The following is a 16,980-nucleotide window of genomic DNA, read 5'->3' as shown; positions in this document are numbered from 1 at the left end:
GGTAGAGCATGTTGGTGGGTCACTCATTTCATGTTGTATCCTTAGTCCTCAATTCCTATTGAGGGTGATGATCTCAAGGTGCCGAGACGGTAGGCTACATAACCAGCGGTTCACCTCACATCAGTCCGGGATTGCCACAACACACCCAACACGAAGCAATCATGGCGGACTGGAGTCACAAGCTGGTAAGTTCTAACAATTTTCCAGCGAAAGGATCACGTTGACCAGAATGAAGCGCGCAAAACTCTCTCGCACCTCAATAGGCAACAGCAAAATCAGCAATGGCAACGAGAGAGGGTCGACTTTAACCCCAAAAGGCAGCTTGAACGGCTCGTCGCAGAGCTCGAAGGATTCGAAGGATTCGAAGAAGAGTCAGCGCAAGAGTTCCATATCAAGCTCGACGAAAAGCAAGCGGCGCCAGTCCATTTCAGACTCGCTCAAGAGCGTGTATCGCGGAAGAACGAGCCATGCTCACGACTGCCGAGGCCTCGCCGTCTCAGATATGGAGCTCTCGCATGTAAACACACCCGCGGCCGGCTCGACAGGCTCTATCGCGATGGTCATGACTCCGTCGACGTTGTCCCAGCCTGCACACCAGCCTCTGCCACAGCCGTTTGTGGAGCAATTGTCCCCTCAAGACGTCCCCATCAGCCAGCCTCAGGAAGCCCACTCTTTCGATGCGAGCAAGAGCAAGCGGAAGAAGGAGACCTTGAGGATCCGGCTTACCCGCTGGTTGACGGTAGCAAAGACCCGCCACCCTCGCGAGACCCAGCGCTGACCCGAACGGGACATGTGGATGTTGCCGCGCGTGTCCAGGCGTTGGAGCGCCAGAGACAAAGGCAGCAAGAGCTACAGCAACAGCTTCTGAGGCGTGTTCCGTTGGTTATCTCCGCCACGCCACCTCCTGATCCCACCAAGCACAACGCTCCTCTCATCTTTCCTCTACATTATAAGCGTTTTGTGAGGAGAACTAGTCAAGCTTCTCCTGTGCCACCTACAACTGCAGTGCACGTGCCGAGTCATTCAGGGCAGACAGTCTTACAGTCTCCACGACCTTCAAGAATCGTGCCTTTCGTACGGGCTCCTATTGCGAACTTTGCAAAATCAACTGTTCAGCAGAGCAGTCCATTCGAGGCCGCTCCAAATGCTGCTCTTGATCTTGACGACAGTGGCCATGGATGGAACTTCGAGAAACCGCTCCATCTGCGTTCCTACGGTACTCGTAGCCAATGTGTTAGACATGGTCGCAAGGAGTCGAATGTACCTGGCGGCAGCAACGATAAAGTCCGGCCCAGACAACATCAACATGATTCCAAAGGTATTTTTGCTGCGGAAGGGGCTATTCCATGAATGAGAAGTCGTCATTGCGCGTTCGCAGTGGAGTAATGTCGTCAAGTAGCAAGTTGGCTGACATGTGAGACTATTCATGCAGATGCGAATCGACCGGTCTCTGACTTCGATGCCTGTCCAGACTGCGTTGCAGAACATGACATCAAACAGCAGGATCTACGACTTTTGCGAAACAGCAATTTCACCACGGTCATGCGAACCGGTGATATCCAACATACGCCTGCTCGATCAGAAGGACAAGCATCGCCACGACGTGATAATTCGCTCACTCGGAACTTACCTGCTGCTCGAGAAATCGCTTCACAGGCTGCTTCAGACTCCAAGAATCGCGATCAACTCGTGCTCTCTTCCGACCTAGGCGATGACCTCGAAGCAGTGGTTTTCGAGCGCGAAGGGAGGCTGGAACGCCTCATCACCAATTCCCGCAGTGGTCGTCCGACCATGATCCTAATCTCGCGACTCGCTCAGGAGCTTCGATGCGTATCGGACGCCATTGCTGCGCAGAAGGATGAATCACTGCAGGCAGATATTCCTGATCATGGGTCGACACTGTCCAAGTCCTCGGGGAGTTGTCGTCGACCGTTCTTTGAGTTTGATGACTTTCCGAGCTGGACGATGGCCCACGACATTGATACACCCGAGGCTCGCAATCATATATCAGATCATGACAGCCCAGGTGCAGCCATATCTTCAAGAAGGTGGCATGGCCATGATCAGCGCTCGGACTCCGAGGGCGACTCTCTGGAATATCAAGCTCGCGGCCTGAGTCCCGCCTCCGATTCCATTATAGTCGAGCAACGAGACCAGACGATGAGTGACGACGCAGGGACGGGTCTTACCATCGCCGAGAAGAAGTTGCTTCGGGAATATGGGCTGCTCGAGTCGCTATCGCAGTTTCGCAGCCGTCCAGCAGATCGCACCTACGACCAGATCCCCGGACCACCTACCTCGCCTTTGACTTCACCCACACACAACCTCGACGAACACGACCCGACCGCTACCGCACCTCCAGCCCCATCTACCGATGCCCCGCCTCCAGGCGTGGCGATCCCGAGGCCATCGCCCGAAGCCCACTTACTCGACCCGACGACCAGCAGCAGCAGCGGTGCCCAAGCAGCTCCGACTCCGAGCGGCGGCGCTCCCACAGGATCCTCGCAACAGTCGGTTCCCGGACCTAGCACACAGCCTACACCGGCAACCCCCGAAGTCCCCCTCCCGATCAAGCGGCCTACGAGATCCTCCGTCACGAAGGCCGATCACGAGGTCATCCGCACCGCCATCCGGATGCAGCGCTCGTTCGCGACGATGCCGGCTGTCGGAGCCATCCGGACGGCTGCGGCGAAGGAGAGGAGCGAGCGGAGGAGAAGGCTTGCGTCACATCGATTGTCTTGACGATGGATGATGGTGCGTGGATTCAGGTTTGCCGAGATCTGTAGGGCGAACGGAGGATTCGATGGTTGAGGATTGAACGGACAGTGCAACTCTACCAGGTTTTTTTTCTAGGCTTTTGCAATGACACCTAAGCTCAGATCCACCAGCATCAATTTGAGTTTTTCTAAGGGATATTTCTTCACTGTGATAATCATGTGACAGGCGGGAGCCAAGAGATGGAAGGTGTATAAACCATGCTGAACGCTAGTTCTTATTCATTGTCGGACATTGCCCCCCACCAAACCGCACGCCGCTATTCTGTTCGTGAGATCGTATCGATCGGAGTTTCTGGCTCGGCATCTTCATGAGCGGCTTCTGCGCCCGACCGCAGCCCTGCTTCGCCATCGACCGCCGTGGTACCCGAGAGATTCGGATCCTCCTCCTCCTCATCATCCTCGGAGTCGTCTGGGATCACTCCGCCTGGAGCGCCGGATGCATCTTGGTCGGGCTGCACCGTCGGGTCCGCGACAATTCCGGCGGGCATCAGCGGAGGGCCGTCCTCGTCGCTGTCTAATTGCAGGAGATATGTCTCCCAGAGTTCGATGAGCTGTGTGGGGGGGCATGAATTAGTTCTTCAAATCAACTCCGAATATTATGGGCGAAACATCATGGGGGATTACTCACCTCTTTCTGTGCCTCGATGGCGCTCTCCAGGAATGTTTCCACTGCACTCTTGAAATCCTCGACCTTCTCTTTCTCGAATCGATCCAGCTCGGTACGCATCAACCGACCCATGTCCTCGAACAGTAAACGTGTGGCATGAGTCTTGCGCTCCGCATCCGATACGTCGGCCTGCATCTGACTGATGCGATCTTGTTGCGTGCGACCGGCCCGGAGGAGTTTGTCGTGTTGCTTTTTGATATCTTGCAGCTTCTGCTCGGCCGAGTGCCATGAGTGGTAAGACTTCTGGCGCTGCTCGAAGGCTTTCTTGATGGAGCCGATCATGCGGATATACTCGTCAATGACGATGCCGATGGTCAAGATATCCTGCATGGCCTGACGCTGGTACAGCTCCTGTATGCGCAGCTGCAGATCTCCCAGGGCGTCCAACGGTCCGGAGAGGCTTGGGCTGAGCTCTACAGCAGCAAGGTTGTGCAAGGAGACGCTAAAGTCGCCGCAGGAGTCGGATAGGGCCTTCCGCTGGGCGACCACGGTGTCGGTGGATTTTTGGAGCGCTTTGAGCTGGTTCTCGAGGGCATCGAGGTAGATTCTTCGATCGTGGAACCAATCGTCATGCTCGATGAATTTGCCGCCACCAGAACCGACGGACAATCCAATGCTCGACATGATACCTTTGGATTCGCTTCCACTCAGGAGAGGATCCTTGCCATTTGAATGCTTGATGGCGACATTGAATGATTCGCTTTCAAGGAAAGTCTTGAGATCAGCGTCAGTCTGCAGGATCGGGTGGGCTGCGATCTTGTTGATCATGCGCTCGAGAGCCATGCGACGTGATTCGATGAAGTTGGTCTCGAAGCGATTCAAAGTCTGCTTCTCCGGTGGTGGTGGGACCACTACGCCAGGGTTGTTATCGTGCATTCGCTCGTACAGCCACAAGAAATCCCGATATCTCCTGACGACTGTGAAATTTGGATTGGCATACGCTTTCGAACTCGTCCGGGTCATGACGCTGTAGACAGTATGACTGCTGGCGGCATTCCCGACTGTATGTGGGTCACCGACCGTGATGGAGAATGTGGGTTTTGCTGCTTGCTCAATTGCGACCGAAGGCTGAGTCGATCTCGTCCTTCCGTCGTATTGCGCAGGCCGAACCGGCGGCGGTACTCGAGGTCCATGCAGGAAGGCTCGGAGATTCTCATCATCCTCGTATTCCCCACCTCTGCCAGAAGAGGTAGCTGATGTGGCCGTATCGGGGCGAGACGTGACGGGTTGTCGGGTCCTCGAAGCAAGCTCTTTCACGGGCGGCGCAGGCGCAACAGGCTCGGCGACTGGATCCATTCCCAGAGGACCCAGTGGCCCCATGGAGTCATCGAGGCTTTCCAGAGTGGTGGATTGTGTGAGGTTGCCATGACGTCGTGTCGGCCGCGTCTTGGATGGTGCAGGTTTGGCGCCAGCGAGAGAGGTGTGTTCTTGAGTTCGTGATTGCGAAGACGGCGACGATATCGATTCAACGGCGGGGGTGGTATCTACAGAAGTCTCCTGTGACTCCGACAGAGGCTGCTTCTGTTGATCCTCTGCAGGCTGGGACCTCGAAGGTACGTCTGCGCGTGCGAATGATGTCAGTCAGTTGGTGCTGGATGCGCCATGAATGGGATGTAATCAAGCAGCCCACGCACCATTCCAGGGTGAGTCGCCTTCGTCCATTGTGTTGCCCCAAGGGTTGTCGTTGGTATTGAGTGTATGCGCCATCTTTTTCCCGGATCTGCGTGCGAGACTGGTAACCACTTCAGGACCCCCGAAATGCAGCTGCTTCCCACTCGCTGCAGCTGACGATTTTGGCGGTGGTAGTCCCCGGCGGTACTGTAGCTTGATGTGGAGGCACAGCCCGCCCGCCTGCCTCGCCTGGCCCTTCCGGAAGCACTTCCGCTTCAACGTGTTGCGCGCAATTGATGGTTCTTATTACAATACTGTAGTCACTCATATATGTCCGAACTATCCTACTGCATCCAGCCATGACAACAGTGATTGATTGCAGTCATACCAAGCTGACCTTTGAGAACTCGGCAATCGAAGTGATAGACGTATTCCCGTAAAAACGAGCCCTTTTGCCTGAGGATCCATGGCACGAATATGACGCGCTCCAGGGCTCCCAATGATGTCCCGAACTCTCTGGCTTCTCAAGCGACGCACGATCGTCACGAGACGCTGCCAGAACGACCAAGCCGACGGTACGCTTGTTCGATATCGACATCGTGCCATGTATTGGCGGCAATCGGGCTTCGGGAAACATTGGCGGCCGATGATCTTATAGTGGTGTTTGTTCCCGCCATTGAAGAACCCTAATTGTACGAGCTTGAGGTCACTTGAGCAGGAACGATTATTCATGATGTCCGTTATCTCCGCACCAAGCCTCGGATGGTCTCACCATTGACACGACAATGGCATCACATCTCATTCTGCATTGCATTCGGAAGACACATCACATGTGAGGATCTAAGAGTCCATATCTTGACTCGATCCGGTCTTCGAGGTTCTGTTCAACCATCCCTCAGCCGCTGCGGGACGAAAAGATCTCCCGCGTTTTGAATCATCCTTGAACTCGTCGAAGGATAATCACTGGTCTCCGCATCTCATATCTCTCACAATGGTCTCCGCCAAACCTGTAGCGATCGTAGTAGGAGCCTCAAGAGGAATCGGCCGCCAGATCGCCGTCGACCTCGCAAAGAACGGCTATGCGGGTTAGTCGTTTTCCCCAATCCTCTGACAACAACCCTGACCGACAAGGATCACACTCATGCCGAGTTCAGCGACCAATTGAAGAATCACGTATTAGGAAAACAGCTGGCTGACAGGAAGCTCCTTATCAAATACCGACAGTCGTTGTAGCAGCCAAAACCATCTCCGACCCCAATTCGACTGCGCCCTTCCCTCCCGATCCCAACTCCTCGGCCTCGACCATCACCACCGTTGCTCGCGAGATCACGACAGCCGGCGGCGATGCCTTGGCCATCCAGCTTGACGTGCGCTCTGCTGATGACATCGAGGCCGTAGTGAAGCGCGTGGCGCAGCAGTATGGTCGCATCGATGTGCTTGTCTACAACAGCGGGGCGATCTGGTGGTCGAGTGTTGCCCAGACGCCGATGAAACGCTTCCAGCTTATGCAGCGGGTGAACATCGAAGGCCTCTACGGTATGGTACAGGCGGTGTTGCCGCACTTGTATCGAAACGGAGACGGGAAGAAAGGGGCGGGCAGGATCGTGGTCGTGAGTCCGCCAGTGTACAGTCGGTTCTTCCGCGGCAAGACGGCGTACGCGATGGGTAAGGTCGGCATGTCAGTGTTGACGATGGGCCTTGCGATGGACTTTGAGCGGGAAGGGAGGAGCGATACCATGGCGATTTCCAGCATCTGGCCGGCGGCGGTAAGTGCAAACATCATTCTTTGCCCCATCAACGACACTTCACGGGAGATTGTGTTGCACCACAGGATCATCACTGACGACGGGAAACATGATCACCACCTAGGCCATCAACTCCGCAGCGACGCAGAAGAACCAACGCCCGGAGCAATTCGAGGAGATGCAGCGGCAGCTCCGCCGCCCCGAGATCTTCTCGGACGCCATCCTCGCCATCCTGCGGGCGCCGACCCCGGACGTCAACGGCAAGACCTTGCTGGACGAGGATTTCCTGCGCGACCACGAGCACGTGACCGATTTCTCGAAGTATGCCCTGGTGCCGGGGACGACGCCCAGGCGGATCATGCCGGAGGCTTTCCCAGACCTGCGCGTCCGCGAGCAGGACGATGAAGGAAACCGGGTGGACAGTGTGGAGTTGAGGAAGAAGGCGAAGCTGTGAGGGAGGGAAGGCTTGTGGGTCTGTGATGCATGTGTACTAGGGTTGGGCATGTGGTTAGGGTTGTGGTTCTGGCAGATTGTGGTTCTTGTTCAAGGCATAAGTCAATGATGTAAACGAGTGTTCGCGGTTTACCACCATCAGTTGAAGACTCTTTGGACGTGGTAATGACGACGAATGATGGCCACAGTGACTGAATTTCTCACCGGACCACCAATCTTCCCTTGATGAAATGCTGGCAATTTCCACCTCCCGGCTTCGTTGACTAAAATCAAAGCCTTACTGCACAGCAAAGGGCTGTCCCGCGTAAGGTATTGCTTCTGGAAAACAGCGGGTATAGTAGCCTGAAAAGGACTGCCAGCATCGAAGTCAATCCCGCTTAGTTCGTTGAATACATCATGGTGTGTTGAGCGATGGCAGAAGGCCTTTTGCGACACCAGAAAGAGATGATGGACATGGATAACCCTAGGGCCGTGGTGAACCCTGGAATAGAGGCTTCGCAACAACCGTGAAGATCGGAGTTGCTCGAGGCTTGTTATTCCAAATTGACACTCGATGCTGTAGTGTCAGCGTGGCATTTCAAGGACATACCCACAGCAGGTGTCGGCGAGAGACTCTCGCAGTCCTTTCGAACATCACCTGCATGACTTCTGCGCGCTGCAGCTGGGATGACTAGCGGCGTGAGGATATTGATAATTATAGCCCGGGTCAACTGTGCGCCAATCAGATTTGGACTGTGCCTGAAGGCATCCTCCTCTCTCCCCATGTTTCCTGTGTGTTCGCCCCGATCATTTCATGCATTGCCTGTTCTATCGTGGACGAGGCTAGATCTTGCTCTCCGCAAAGGGATCGTTCTCTCTGCCATGTCCAGAAGAGAGGGTGTGGTCAAGAGCACAAAGAAAGTAGGTATGTACATAAATTGGAAATACTCCGCAGGCCGGTCCAATCGTTCGCTTTCGGTACCACAATGCCATTTGCTGGTCGGCACGTGTTTTTGATAGGGCCATGTGGGATTTCTATCGTGTGGGTGGCGCGGGCGGAGGGGATCGCGAGGATTTCCAAGACTTCCAAGGTTCTAGTGACCGTGATACAATTTGGAAGGCCTGACGCTTCTTCATCACCCAACAAGGCAGGCGAGAGCAGCGCCGATTGGGAAGCCCGGTGGGTGCTGGATTGCTGACCTGCGCCGTGCATCGTGCGCGTCTTTGCCCTCGCCAGCGATGCGGCGAGGGCACTGCTGCAATGCAATGATGGGTCTGCCTGCATATGCAGCAGCATATCGACATCGCTCACCAACACCGCGCGCAGAATGATGTGGCACAGTCTCGAGTAGCATCACGAAGGCTCGGTGATACCAGAAATAACGTGATGGATTCGGTTTGCATCGCAGATAGATACTACATGTATGTAGTAGGCAGGCGGGCAATGGGCTGAAGAATCGAGGAGCCTGCGCCACCACCACCAGTAGGCCCAAGATCTGTGAGGTCAGGAAATATACAGTACACTGCACACTGGTGTCCTTCGCTCAAACCTCCGTGCATTGACTGCTGTCGGCGAAGCGAGGAGAGGGATGCGAGAGGCGGTCCTGATGACTGCCCGCTGGCTGATCCAACGACCCCAAGCATTGGGCTGTACAATGGACAACCACTACCCAGACACGGACGCCTTCACGTACAGAACATGTACGTACATGTCCACACCCAGACCGCGCCACCAACATCAGCAGCAGCAGCAGCAGCAGCAGCAGCAGCATCATCATCATCTCCAAAGAAACCAGCCATCGACACAGGAAATCCTCAAGCGGGTTGTCGTCGTCCACCCAATGATCGGTCCGAACTCTCCGCTCGGCCACGTCTATCTTCGCACATGTGCTGGGAATAGAGTTGTTGAAGATCATGTGTCAATGGCGGCGGGATCGGGTGCCATGAGGTGAGATGAGAAGAGATGATGGGATGGTGGAATGCTGGCACTGATTTGACAGGCGGACAGACGGACAGACAAACGGGCAAGACAGGGCAGGGCAGCACGGCGCAGGGCAGGACAGGCACACACCCACCGCGGAATTAGCCTCGCCCAACTATTTTCCCGCCCAATTCTTTTTTTATTTGGCTTTATTGAATTCTTCCCCTTTCCGGGCGTCTGTGGGTACAGAGTTGGCGCCTCATTTTCCTCCGGCCTATCCGTTCCTCGCTTGAACATGCATTATTGTTATTATTATCATCATCTTTGCTATTATGATCGTGACTAGTCACCACCACAATCGGATCTTGCGCGGATGATGGTGCGATCAGGAAGTGTAGGGAGAATCGCAACGGAAAGGGTGTCGCAAAGATACCTAGGCATGCATGTTCATCACACACACATGGTATCGTATCGTAGTCGTTACACGATTGTCGTTGGCGAATCCTGGTTTTCATCATTACCTATTGTCATTGTCACTGTGACTTGGAAGGTGGTGATGATCATTTTCGGTAACGCGTCCAACAACACCTTGAACGAACCATTTCTGTGTTGGACTACAGCGGCTGGAGGAAACCTCGAGGCCCAGCAGCAGCAGATCACTTAGCTCTATGAGATTTATTAGTGGTGGTGGATTCCTCTCGCACCCACCCACCACATCACCAGTCTAAGCACTGTAACTACTAGGTAATCATCACTGCGCCTGCCGAGAATACACCACCACCACCGTCCAAACTCATCTGGGCCGTTGTGACTGTCGGCCCCATCGTGCCGCGTCTGCTGGGCGCTCCATAAACCGCCAGGAGCTTTTCTTCCGACCAACAACCACCAACCCTGCGGCGGCTCCCATATCATCACACAACGGTCGGCCACACTTTTTCTTACCATTTTCTCCCCGTTGTGCCGTGAAACGTATCCAGCGCACACACACACACACATCACCACCGATCAGGAAATCCGTCATCTGCGCCAAAGATCCACCACTTCCGCGCCGCAAACCTCGCCTCGGAGCTTTGGATCCTTGGATGCCATCTGATCTCTTTCTTCTTCCAGTCGACCGGCGACTACTTCACCAACCGTCCACCCTGGCTTCCATCCTTCTGCCCATCCCATGCCGGCCCATCCCTCGCCGATCTCCTCAAATTCTCAAACGTCGGCGCAGCAGCACCAGCAGCAGGCATCATATCCAACGACGCGGCAGGCATCATGTCCAACGACGCAGCAGGAATCATGTTCGACACGGCGCCCTCACCACTTCCTCCGCAGCTCCTCGAACGACGAGCAATGACGTCCACGTCGTCTAACGCGCCGGTTCCGACCAACTCGCCAAATGCAGCGACGCCCACGGTTCCCAACAATGGAACCACCCCGGCGACGACGCTCATGACAAGTACCTCTGTTCCGACGTCAACGGCTTTGCCAGTCCCTTTCGACCAAAGCCTCAGTAACAACGTCAGCAGTTCATGTGACAGATTCTTCGACTCCTTCCTGGCCGATCCTGCCTTTGTCAATTGCACGCCGCTCTCGCTGCTCCTCGGGGTATGTCGTCAACTTCCAGAGAGAGAGATAGAGAGAGAGAGAGTGAAATCAATCGATCGCCCAGATCCCGATGCTAACATCCACCTCTTTGTATCAGACATCGGTCTCCTTCTTTCGAGCTCAGAGAGCCCCCGCTCAACTCAACCAGATCCTCGACGCCAGCTGCAAGGTCGCCTTCCCACAATGCTCCGCTCTAATGTCCAAACTGGGCCGACAAATCCAAGAGTCCGGTTCCTGCGGCGACGACTACCAGAAGCAGAACCCCACCGTCCTGAGGGCGTACACGGGCTTCATCACCTATGAGCCCATGTACCACGCCGGCTGCCTCCGGCAACAGAGCAACTCCTCCTCCTCCTCCTCCTCAACCAGCGGCAAGGCTTCCAACAGCACCACCAGCTCATACTGCTTCACCGACGCCGCCACCAACAACGCGTCCTTCCAGGACAACTACAACTACTACCTCCCGCTCGGCGTGCAGCTCCCCCCCGACGTCAAGCCCACCTGCAGCCAATGCTCGCGCGACACCATGGCCCTCTTCGCCGCGTCCGCGAGCAACAAATCCCAGCCGCTGAGCGTCACCTACAACCCCGCCGCGCGCCTCGTCAACGGCGCCTGCGGGAACAACTTCGTCAAGGCCGACGTGCAGGCCTCATCGGCCGCCGGCGCCGCGACGCTCGCCGGCCAGTCCGGGGTGTTGACCGCGGTGACGCTGGCCGTGGTCCTGTGGAACATGACGATCTGATCTGAACTTTCTCCGATCCAGAAATTTCCCTTTTGGACCGGTTTTGACTCGCTTGCATCATCCCGATGTTTTCGAAATCGCTCGAAATTTCTCTCTTTTCCTTTTCGGTCCCTTTCATGTGCGCGGAGAAACGAGGAGACGAGAGGCGGGGAGGGCAAGAAATCAAGTGCTGATCTGGCCATCCCCCCCGCTCATTGCTCATTGTCTTGAATCTTTTTGTTTGTTTTCGGGTCGGCGTCCTTATCTCCAGACTCATCACTACCGTCCATCCCTCATCCATCACATCACATCACATCACACACACATACCAGCGGGGGAGTTTCCCGCCTTTCATTGTCTACTTTTTCTTGGGGAGTTCCATCGCGATCCAAGGGCGTTGTCTTTTTTTTTTGGCGGGGGGCTTATGGGAGAGGACGAGATCACCATCGGCGTCCCGCAGGTTTTGGTTTTGGTTTTTTGTTTCACCCATGAGTGTTTTTGTTTTCGTTTTGCTTTTGTCTGTCCGTCTGTTTGGTTGGTTGGTTTGGCGGGAACAGAAAGAAAGAGAGAGAAAGATACCCATACCCATGATCGCGGTCGCCGATCAGCAAATCTGGCGGGCGAATTTTCCTTCGTCATCATCATCATCATCATCGTCATCGTCATCGAATAGAGCGAGCGAGGGAGCGAGGGAGGGACTGGGTTTACCACGGCGTTTCTTCAGTCGGGAAAAAGGGAAGGGTGGCTGGAAAGGAAAATGGAAATCTGTGTTTGTGTGTGAGAGAGAGAGAGAGAGAGCAAAAGTACCTAACAATCCATCTCCCTTCTCGCCTCCCTTGAGACGCAATGACTACTCTGTACAGTCCTGTCCTGTCCTGTCCTGTCCCGTCCTGTTCTCACATCCTTTCGTTGTGTCGTCATGTGTGATTCCCCCCGTCGAGCCCGTTTTTCTTTTCTTTTATTTTGCTTGACTCCCTCCCTTCCTTCCTTCGCTGGAATGGCGGCCCCCCTCGAAAAAGAGGCAAGACATCCGAAATGCCTTTCCCCCCTCCTTTGAGCTCAGCTCTGAATCACCTACTATTCATGCGAGACACACACACACGCACACATGAAGATCAAAAACCAACCAACCAAACGGCAGGTCCATCCCCGAGAGTTCGGGATTTCGCGAGAGCGTGGTGCGGGTGGCCGTGCGGGTGGCCGTGCGGGTGGACGTGTGTAGCGAGGATATTGCGAGTGTGAGAAGAATATGATAAGAAGTCCGAAGTACGATCAAGGAGTACGATCAAGAAGCAAGAAAGAAAGAGATAAGAATGAAGTGAGAGGAAATGTCTTTGGAGAATAAATACACGGGGCGAAAAAGGTGCGAAGGGAGAAAATCGAGCGGGGGACGACGATGACGGTGATGATGGATGGGCTCATCCATCCTCTCATCCATCCTCTCATCCTCCCTCTCTCTCTCTCTCTACCTCTCTCTCGCCCTCTGGCTCTGACGACGGCGACGTTCTGGCGACGCTGAATTCGACCACGAGAAAGCCGAACAAATAAACAAATAAAAGACAAAAAGATGGGAGGAGGGCGTCCCATCCCATCCCATCCCATCCCATCCCATCCCATCCCATCCATCCAGAAATGACCAGAACGCCGTTCCCCCCCGAGAAGACAAAAAACAAAAAATCCCAAACGCCCAGAAGTATGCGGTTCGTCCTCCCCCTCCCTCCCCCGGAGACATATGATAGAAGATGATGATGATGGTGGCGGTGTTTCTCGGGACGGACAGCAAATTCCGCGGAGATTCTCGCGTCTTTTTCTCCGGAAAACGCCTCCCGAAAAAACATTGTGGAAAAATGGAGAGAGAGAGAGAGAGAGAAAGTGGGGTTCGTTTCGTGATCGTCGTAAGCGTGAAGTCCGGTCCCCTTTCCCGTCCGAGATGCTCCCTCGTGTGTGTGTGTGTGTGTGTGTGCGGCCACCGGGGCTGGTGCGGCCTTTTCTTCTTCTTCTTCTTCTTCTTTCGTTGCAATTCGTTTCGATTCCCCCCTGCCGTTGCTGGCTGTGGGGGAGGGAAGATGGAGACGGAGATCTCTGGGTCGGGAGGGGGTTATGTTTCGCTCGTGTGGGATTCCGTTTTCATCGTCATCGTCGTCGTCGTCGTCATCATCAAAAGCAGTAGACGGCGCTGTGTAGAGTCAGATCCGACGGCCGTCGGGCTGCTGCTGCTGCTGCGGGCGCCGTCGTGTTGCTGCCGTGGCGGTTCTTGCGCGGACGGGGGAAAGGCTTGGAGGAGGAGGCGGCGCTGCCCTTGTCGGCGGGGAGGAGGGTCAGGTCGGCGGCGGCGGCGGCGTCGACGAGGGAGATCTCGGCGCTGCCCTCCTCGGAGGCGGAGGCGGTGGCGGACGAGGTCTGCGAGGGGGAACGGGTGAGGCGGGAGGCGCTCCGGACGCTGGTCGCGGACGCTGCGGCGGAGGAGGGCGTCGCGGCGGCCGCGATGGGGTCGAACCGGTGCGAGCGGTAGCTCGGCGGGGGCAGGGCCCAGTCGTCGAGGGCGCCCGTCTTCCAGTTGATCTTGACCCGGCGGCCCGCGTGGACGAGCACGTCGCTGGCGCGGGGGGCGTCGGCCGGGAGGACGGGCATGCAGCGCTTGATGTAGCGTTCGATCTGGGCCGGGGAGCGGTTGTGAGGGGGCCGCCATTTGCCGTCGGCGCCGAAGTTGGTCGAGGGCGAGGCGTGGATGGTCTCGACGCTGAACGTCGAGTCGATGGTGGAGGTGGTGGTCTGTCGGAACACGGACGGCCGTCGCGAGGCGGAGGGATCGAGGGTCGCGAGCGGCGAATCTGCTTCGTCGGCCGTGGCGGGGACGGAGCCGGACTCGACCGTGCTCTCCTCATGCATGGCGGAGAGGTCGATCTCCTCGTCCTCGTGCGTCGCCGACGTGGGTCGCACCGCCGTGCCCTCCGGTCGGACGACCTGTGCCCGATCCGTTTCCGATGCCTGGCCCGCAAGTTGAGGGTAGAGCTCGCGCAGGATGCGCTCCTGCTGAGCGAGGATGGCGGGGTTCTCGAGGATGCCCGCCACCGCCTCCAACGTCCGCGATTGGCGATTCCGCCGCCGGGGGACCGTGCATTGCCTGGGGATGCTCCGCTCATCGAGGTCCATGGAGATGTCGATGGCCGCGGCGAGGGCATGGACCAACCCGTGGACGGTCTCTTCCTCGGCGTGCGCCAGGAGGATCTGGTCCGCCTCGACGCGGAGGCGCAGCAGCGATTGCTCGACGGATTTGAACAGGGACGGATCTGTCCGCCAGGCTTTCCGCCAGGCAGCGGCCGGGAGGAAGTGAGCCAGGCGACTCTGAGGGACCAGGATGGAATACTGCGTGTCCGATGCGAGGCCGACCTCCGCGTGCTGGAGGGTGTAGGTCCGCAGCGCCTTGCCGGCGCTTCCGTCCTTGCGCGCTCGGTGGAGGACCAACGAGGTCCCTCGGAGCACGAGGATCACCTCCTTCCAATCCGCCTCGGAGATGTCGTGGAGCGGGCTGTGGGACTCTACACGGAGCAGCATCCTGGCTTCGTAATCGACGGTGCACGTGTAAGCCGGGAGCGGGTCACGGCGATCGGATCGCGGCCTCGGGGAGGGGAGGCGCGCTCGAACCGCGTTGGCATATGTCGGCGGGACATCGTTCGAGGGCGAGCATGAGGTCTGGAATGTGTTGTAGTGACTGGTCGGTCTGCGGGCTGATCGCGCCGCGGACGGTCGCGCCCGTGCAGGCGTCGCGGCGACCGAGGAGATGATGTCGCTGGTGGATGAAGCGATGACCGACTCCATCTTGGCTATGACCCGGGGACTTGGGTTAGTTGCTCGGTAGCCGGGCGTCGAGATGCAATCGTGGCGGCAGCGGATGGCGACCCAGCCAGATCTCTGAGGTAATGTACAAGATGCCCCGAGAGAGTGGACCCGGATGAGGCGAGGGTATCGATCAATCGGTTTTCGAGCGCAGAGCTTCCACGCGGAGTTGCGCGATCATGAGCGTGCCATTGGAGTCGTCGATCGCTGGTCGTCGATGAGCGATTGAGGTGGCGGCGAGGGAGGCACGACGAGGTTCCGAAGGTTCTATCGAGTATTTGGACGATGTTATGAGGACTCGAGTATTTGGATGAGGTGTGAAGTATCGTGGGTCGTGGGTCGTGGTGGAGGGATGTGGGTGATGGGAGCTGAGCAAAGTTTGGTACTGGACGTTTTCGAAGACGGAGGAGGCAGCTGTGGATATTCAACCAAATCGACGGTGGAGGTGAAGCAGGAGGAGGAGGAGCAGGAGGAGGAGGAGGGGCGGGTTATCATGACGAACTACAAGGGTTCACCAGGCCCGAACGATGGGTTGTCGTTGTACATGTACACCACACCACTGGGGACCGCACTGGCGCGCAGACCCGGACTGTTCCTCAGCGGGAAGAGAGAGAGATAGATAGAGTGAGGGAGAGAGACCAATTCTGCAAAGAGAAACCCGACAGCAGGGTCCGTCCCCCCCAAAGAGAGAAAAAGAGGCGTTCGGATGGCGGATACCGAGCGAGACCAGAGTCAGGTGGACCGCCGGCTAGGACTCTTTCGGGGGCAAAAGGTTCGGTCCAGAAGCGATGGATAGCCGACGGAGGACAGGACAGAACTGATGGGCGGGATCGAACTGATGGGCGGGCAGAACTACTGAACCATCGCGATGATGAGCGGATGGGAGAAGGATACCTGCGACGGTCATAGAAATCGGCATGAGACACGAGGTACCTAGGGATATGTGTGGGAGTCAAGTCATATCATATCGTATATCATAGCCGGGTGACTTCCTGGACTGGTACGTAAAAACGACGAATAGAGCCGGACGGGAAGGTGGTGACGACTACGACGAGAAGAAGAAGAGAAGTGGAGTGGAGGAGTGGTGGTGTGCGGGAGAACACATGGCGAACGAAACCTTTGGTTGGAATGGATGAATGGGAGGAAAAAGTTTGGGGTAGTGTAGGTGTGTAGGTACCTAGTAGTAGTTAGTAGTAGTTCGTAGTAGTGGCAGTAGGAACTGTACTGTACTGGACTGGACGGGACTATACTGTGACTGGTGGTACATTAGACTCTAACACTGTGGAAGCAAGCATATCATCAGGCCTTCCCCGGTTTTTATTTGTTGTTCATTCGGGGTTGGTATGTGTGTGTATGTTTGTTTGTTTGTGTGCGTGTGTGTGTGTGTGTGCGGGTCAACTTGGCTGTCCAGCAGAGAGAGACACATACAACAAGGACGGGACAGTCCATCGCCAAGAAAGAAAGGCCCAAAACATAGTTTCACCTACTGTACTATATGTACCATAGGCACTTAGGTAGGCCAGGTGCACCACTACCCACTGACGACCGTCTCTCTCTCTCTGTGTCTCTCTCTCTCTCTCTCTCTCTCTCTCTCATGCTCGCGTGGCTGCAGGGTTCCCTGGCGTCGTCCCCGTATGGTGTGCGCCATCTCGTCTAGACCCGCCCGCCCGCCC

At 56.3% G+C, this 16,980-nt stretch overlaps 8 protein-coding genes across 8 annotated transcripts; 4 read left to right on the top strand and 4 right to left on the bottom strand.

The window, feature by feature from the left end:
* The first annotated feature begins 79 nt into the window (after positions 1–79).
* On the top strand, positions 80–1,160 carry K489DRAFT_29369 (uncharacterized protein). The gene has a single exon (XM_033600256.1). It carries the CDS (start codon positions 230–232, stop codon positions 776–778), a length of 549 nt encoding a protein of 182 aa, XP_033464876.1. The 5' UTR covers positions 80–229; the 3' UTR covers positions 779–1,160.
* On the top strand, positions 1,161–3,016 carry K489DRAFT_29389 (uncharacterized protein). The gene has a single exon (XM_033600260.1). The coding sequence runs from the start codon at positions 1,543–1,545 to the stop codon at positions 2,740–2,742; it is 1,200 nt and encodes a 399-aa protein (XP_033464875.1). The 5' UTR covers positions 1,161–1,542; the 3' UTR covers positions 2,743–3,016.
* An 18-nt stretch (positions 3,017–3,034) lies between these two features.
* Positions 3,035–5,106, bottom strand: K489DRAFT_386290 (vacuolar protein sorting-associated protein Vps5; the record flags this gene model as incomplete). Its single annotated transcript, XM_033606212.1, has 3 exons — positions 3,035–3,328; positions 3,406–5,003; positions 5,079–5,106. The coding sequence occupies 3 exons, from the start codon at positions 5,104–5,106 to the stop codon at positions 3,035–3,037; spliced, it is 1,920 nt and encodes a 639-aa protein (XP_033464874.1).
* A 716-nt stretch (positions 5,107–5,822) lies between these two features.
* K489DRAFT_376006 (NAD(P)-binding protein) lies at positions 5,823–7,506 on the top strand. Its single transcript, XM_033603813.1, has 3 exons — positions 5,823–6,140; positions 6,280–6,821; positions 6,925–7,506. Exons 1-3 carry the CDS (start codon positions 6,047–6,049, stop codon positions 7,252–7,254), a joined length of 966 nt encoding a protein of 321 aa, XP_033464873.1. The 5' UTR covers positions 5,823–6,046; the 3' UTR covers positions 7,255–7,506.
* A 1,076-nt stretch (positions 7,507–8,582) lies between these two features.
* On the bottom strand, positions 8,583–9,192 carry K489DRAFT_376005 (uncharacterized protein). Its single transcript, XM_033603812.1, has one exon. It carries the CDS (start codon positions 9,011–9,013, stop codon positions 8,777–8,779), a length of 237 nt encoding a protein of 78 aa, XP_033464872.1. The 5' UTR covers positions 9,014–9,192; the 3' UTR covers positions 8,583–8,776.
* Positions 9,193–10,593: 1,401 nt separating this feature from the next.
* On the top strand, positions 10,594–11,491 carry K489DRAFT_392172 (uncharacterized protein; the record flags this gene model as incomplete). The annotated part of the gene is made up of 2 exons (XM_033606724.1): positions 10,594–10,749; positions 10,847–11,491. 2 exons carry the CDS (start codon positions 10,594–10,596, stop codon positions 11,489–11,491), a joined length of 801 nt encoding a protein of 266 aa, XP_033464871.1.
* A 1,281-nt stretch (positions 11,492–12,772) lies between these two features.
* On the bottom strand, positions 12,773–13,467 carry K489DRAFT_29296 (uncharacterized protein). The gene has a single exon (XM_033600238.1). It carries the CDS (start codon positions 13,306–13,308, stop codon positions 12,913–12,915), a length of 396 nt encoding a protein of 131 aa, XP_033464870.1. The 5' UTR covers positions 13,309–13,467; the 3' UTR covers positions 12,773–12,912.
* A 496-nt stretch (positions 13,468–13,963) lies between these two features.
* On the bottom strand, positions 13,964–15,181 carry K489DRAFT_301731 (uncharacterized protein; the record flags this gene model as incomplete). The annotated part of the gene is made up of 2 exons (XM_033600437.1): positions 13,964–14,335; positions 14,435–15,181. Coding segments are annotated over 2 exons (1,119 nt in total), but the record flags the coding sequence as incomplete, so codon positions are not given.
* Between the last annotated feature and the right edge of the window lie 1,799 nt (positions 15,182–16,980).

This window comes from Dissoconium aciculare (genome assembly GCF_010015565.1).
Source record: "Dissoconium aciculare CBS 342.82 unplaced genomic scaffold K489scaffold_1, whole genome shotgun sequence".
NCBI lineage: Eukaryota > Fungi > Ascomycota > Dothideomycetes > Mycosphaerellales > Dissoconiaceae > Dissoconium > Dissoconium aciculare.
The sequence above is the reverse complement of the archived record's forward strand: the minus strand, read 5'-3'. Positions and strand labels throughout refer to the sequence as shown.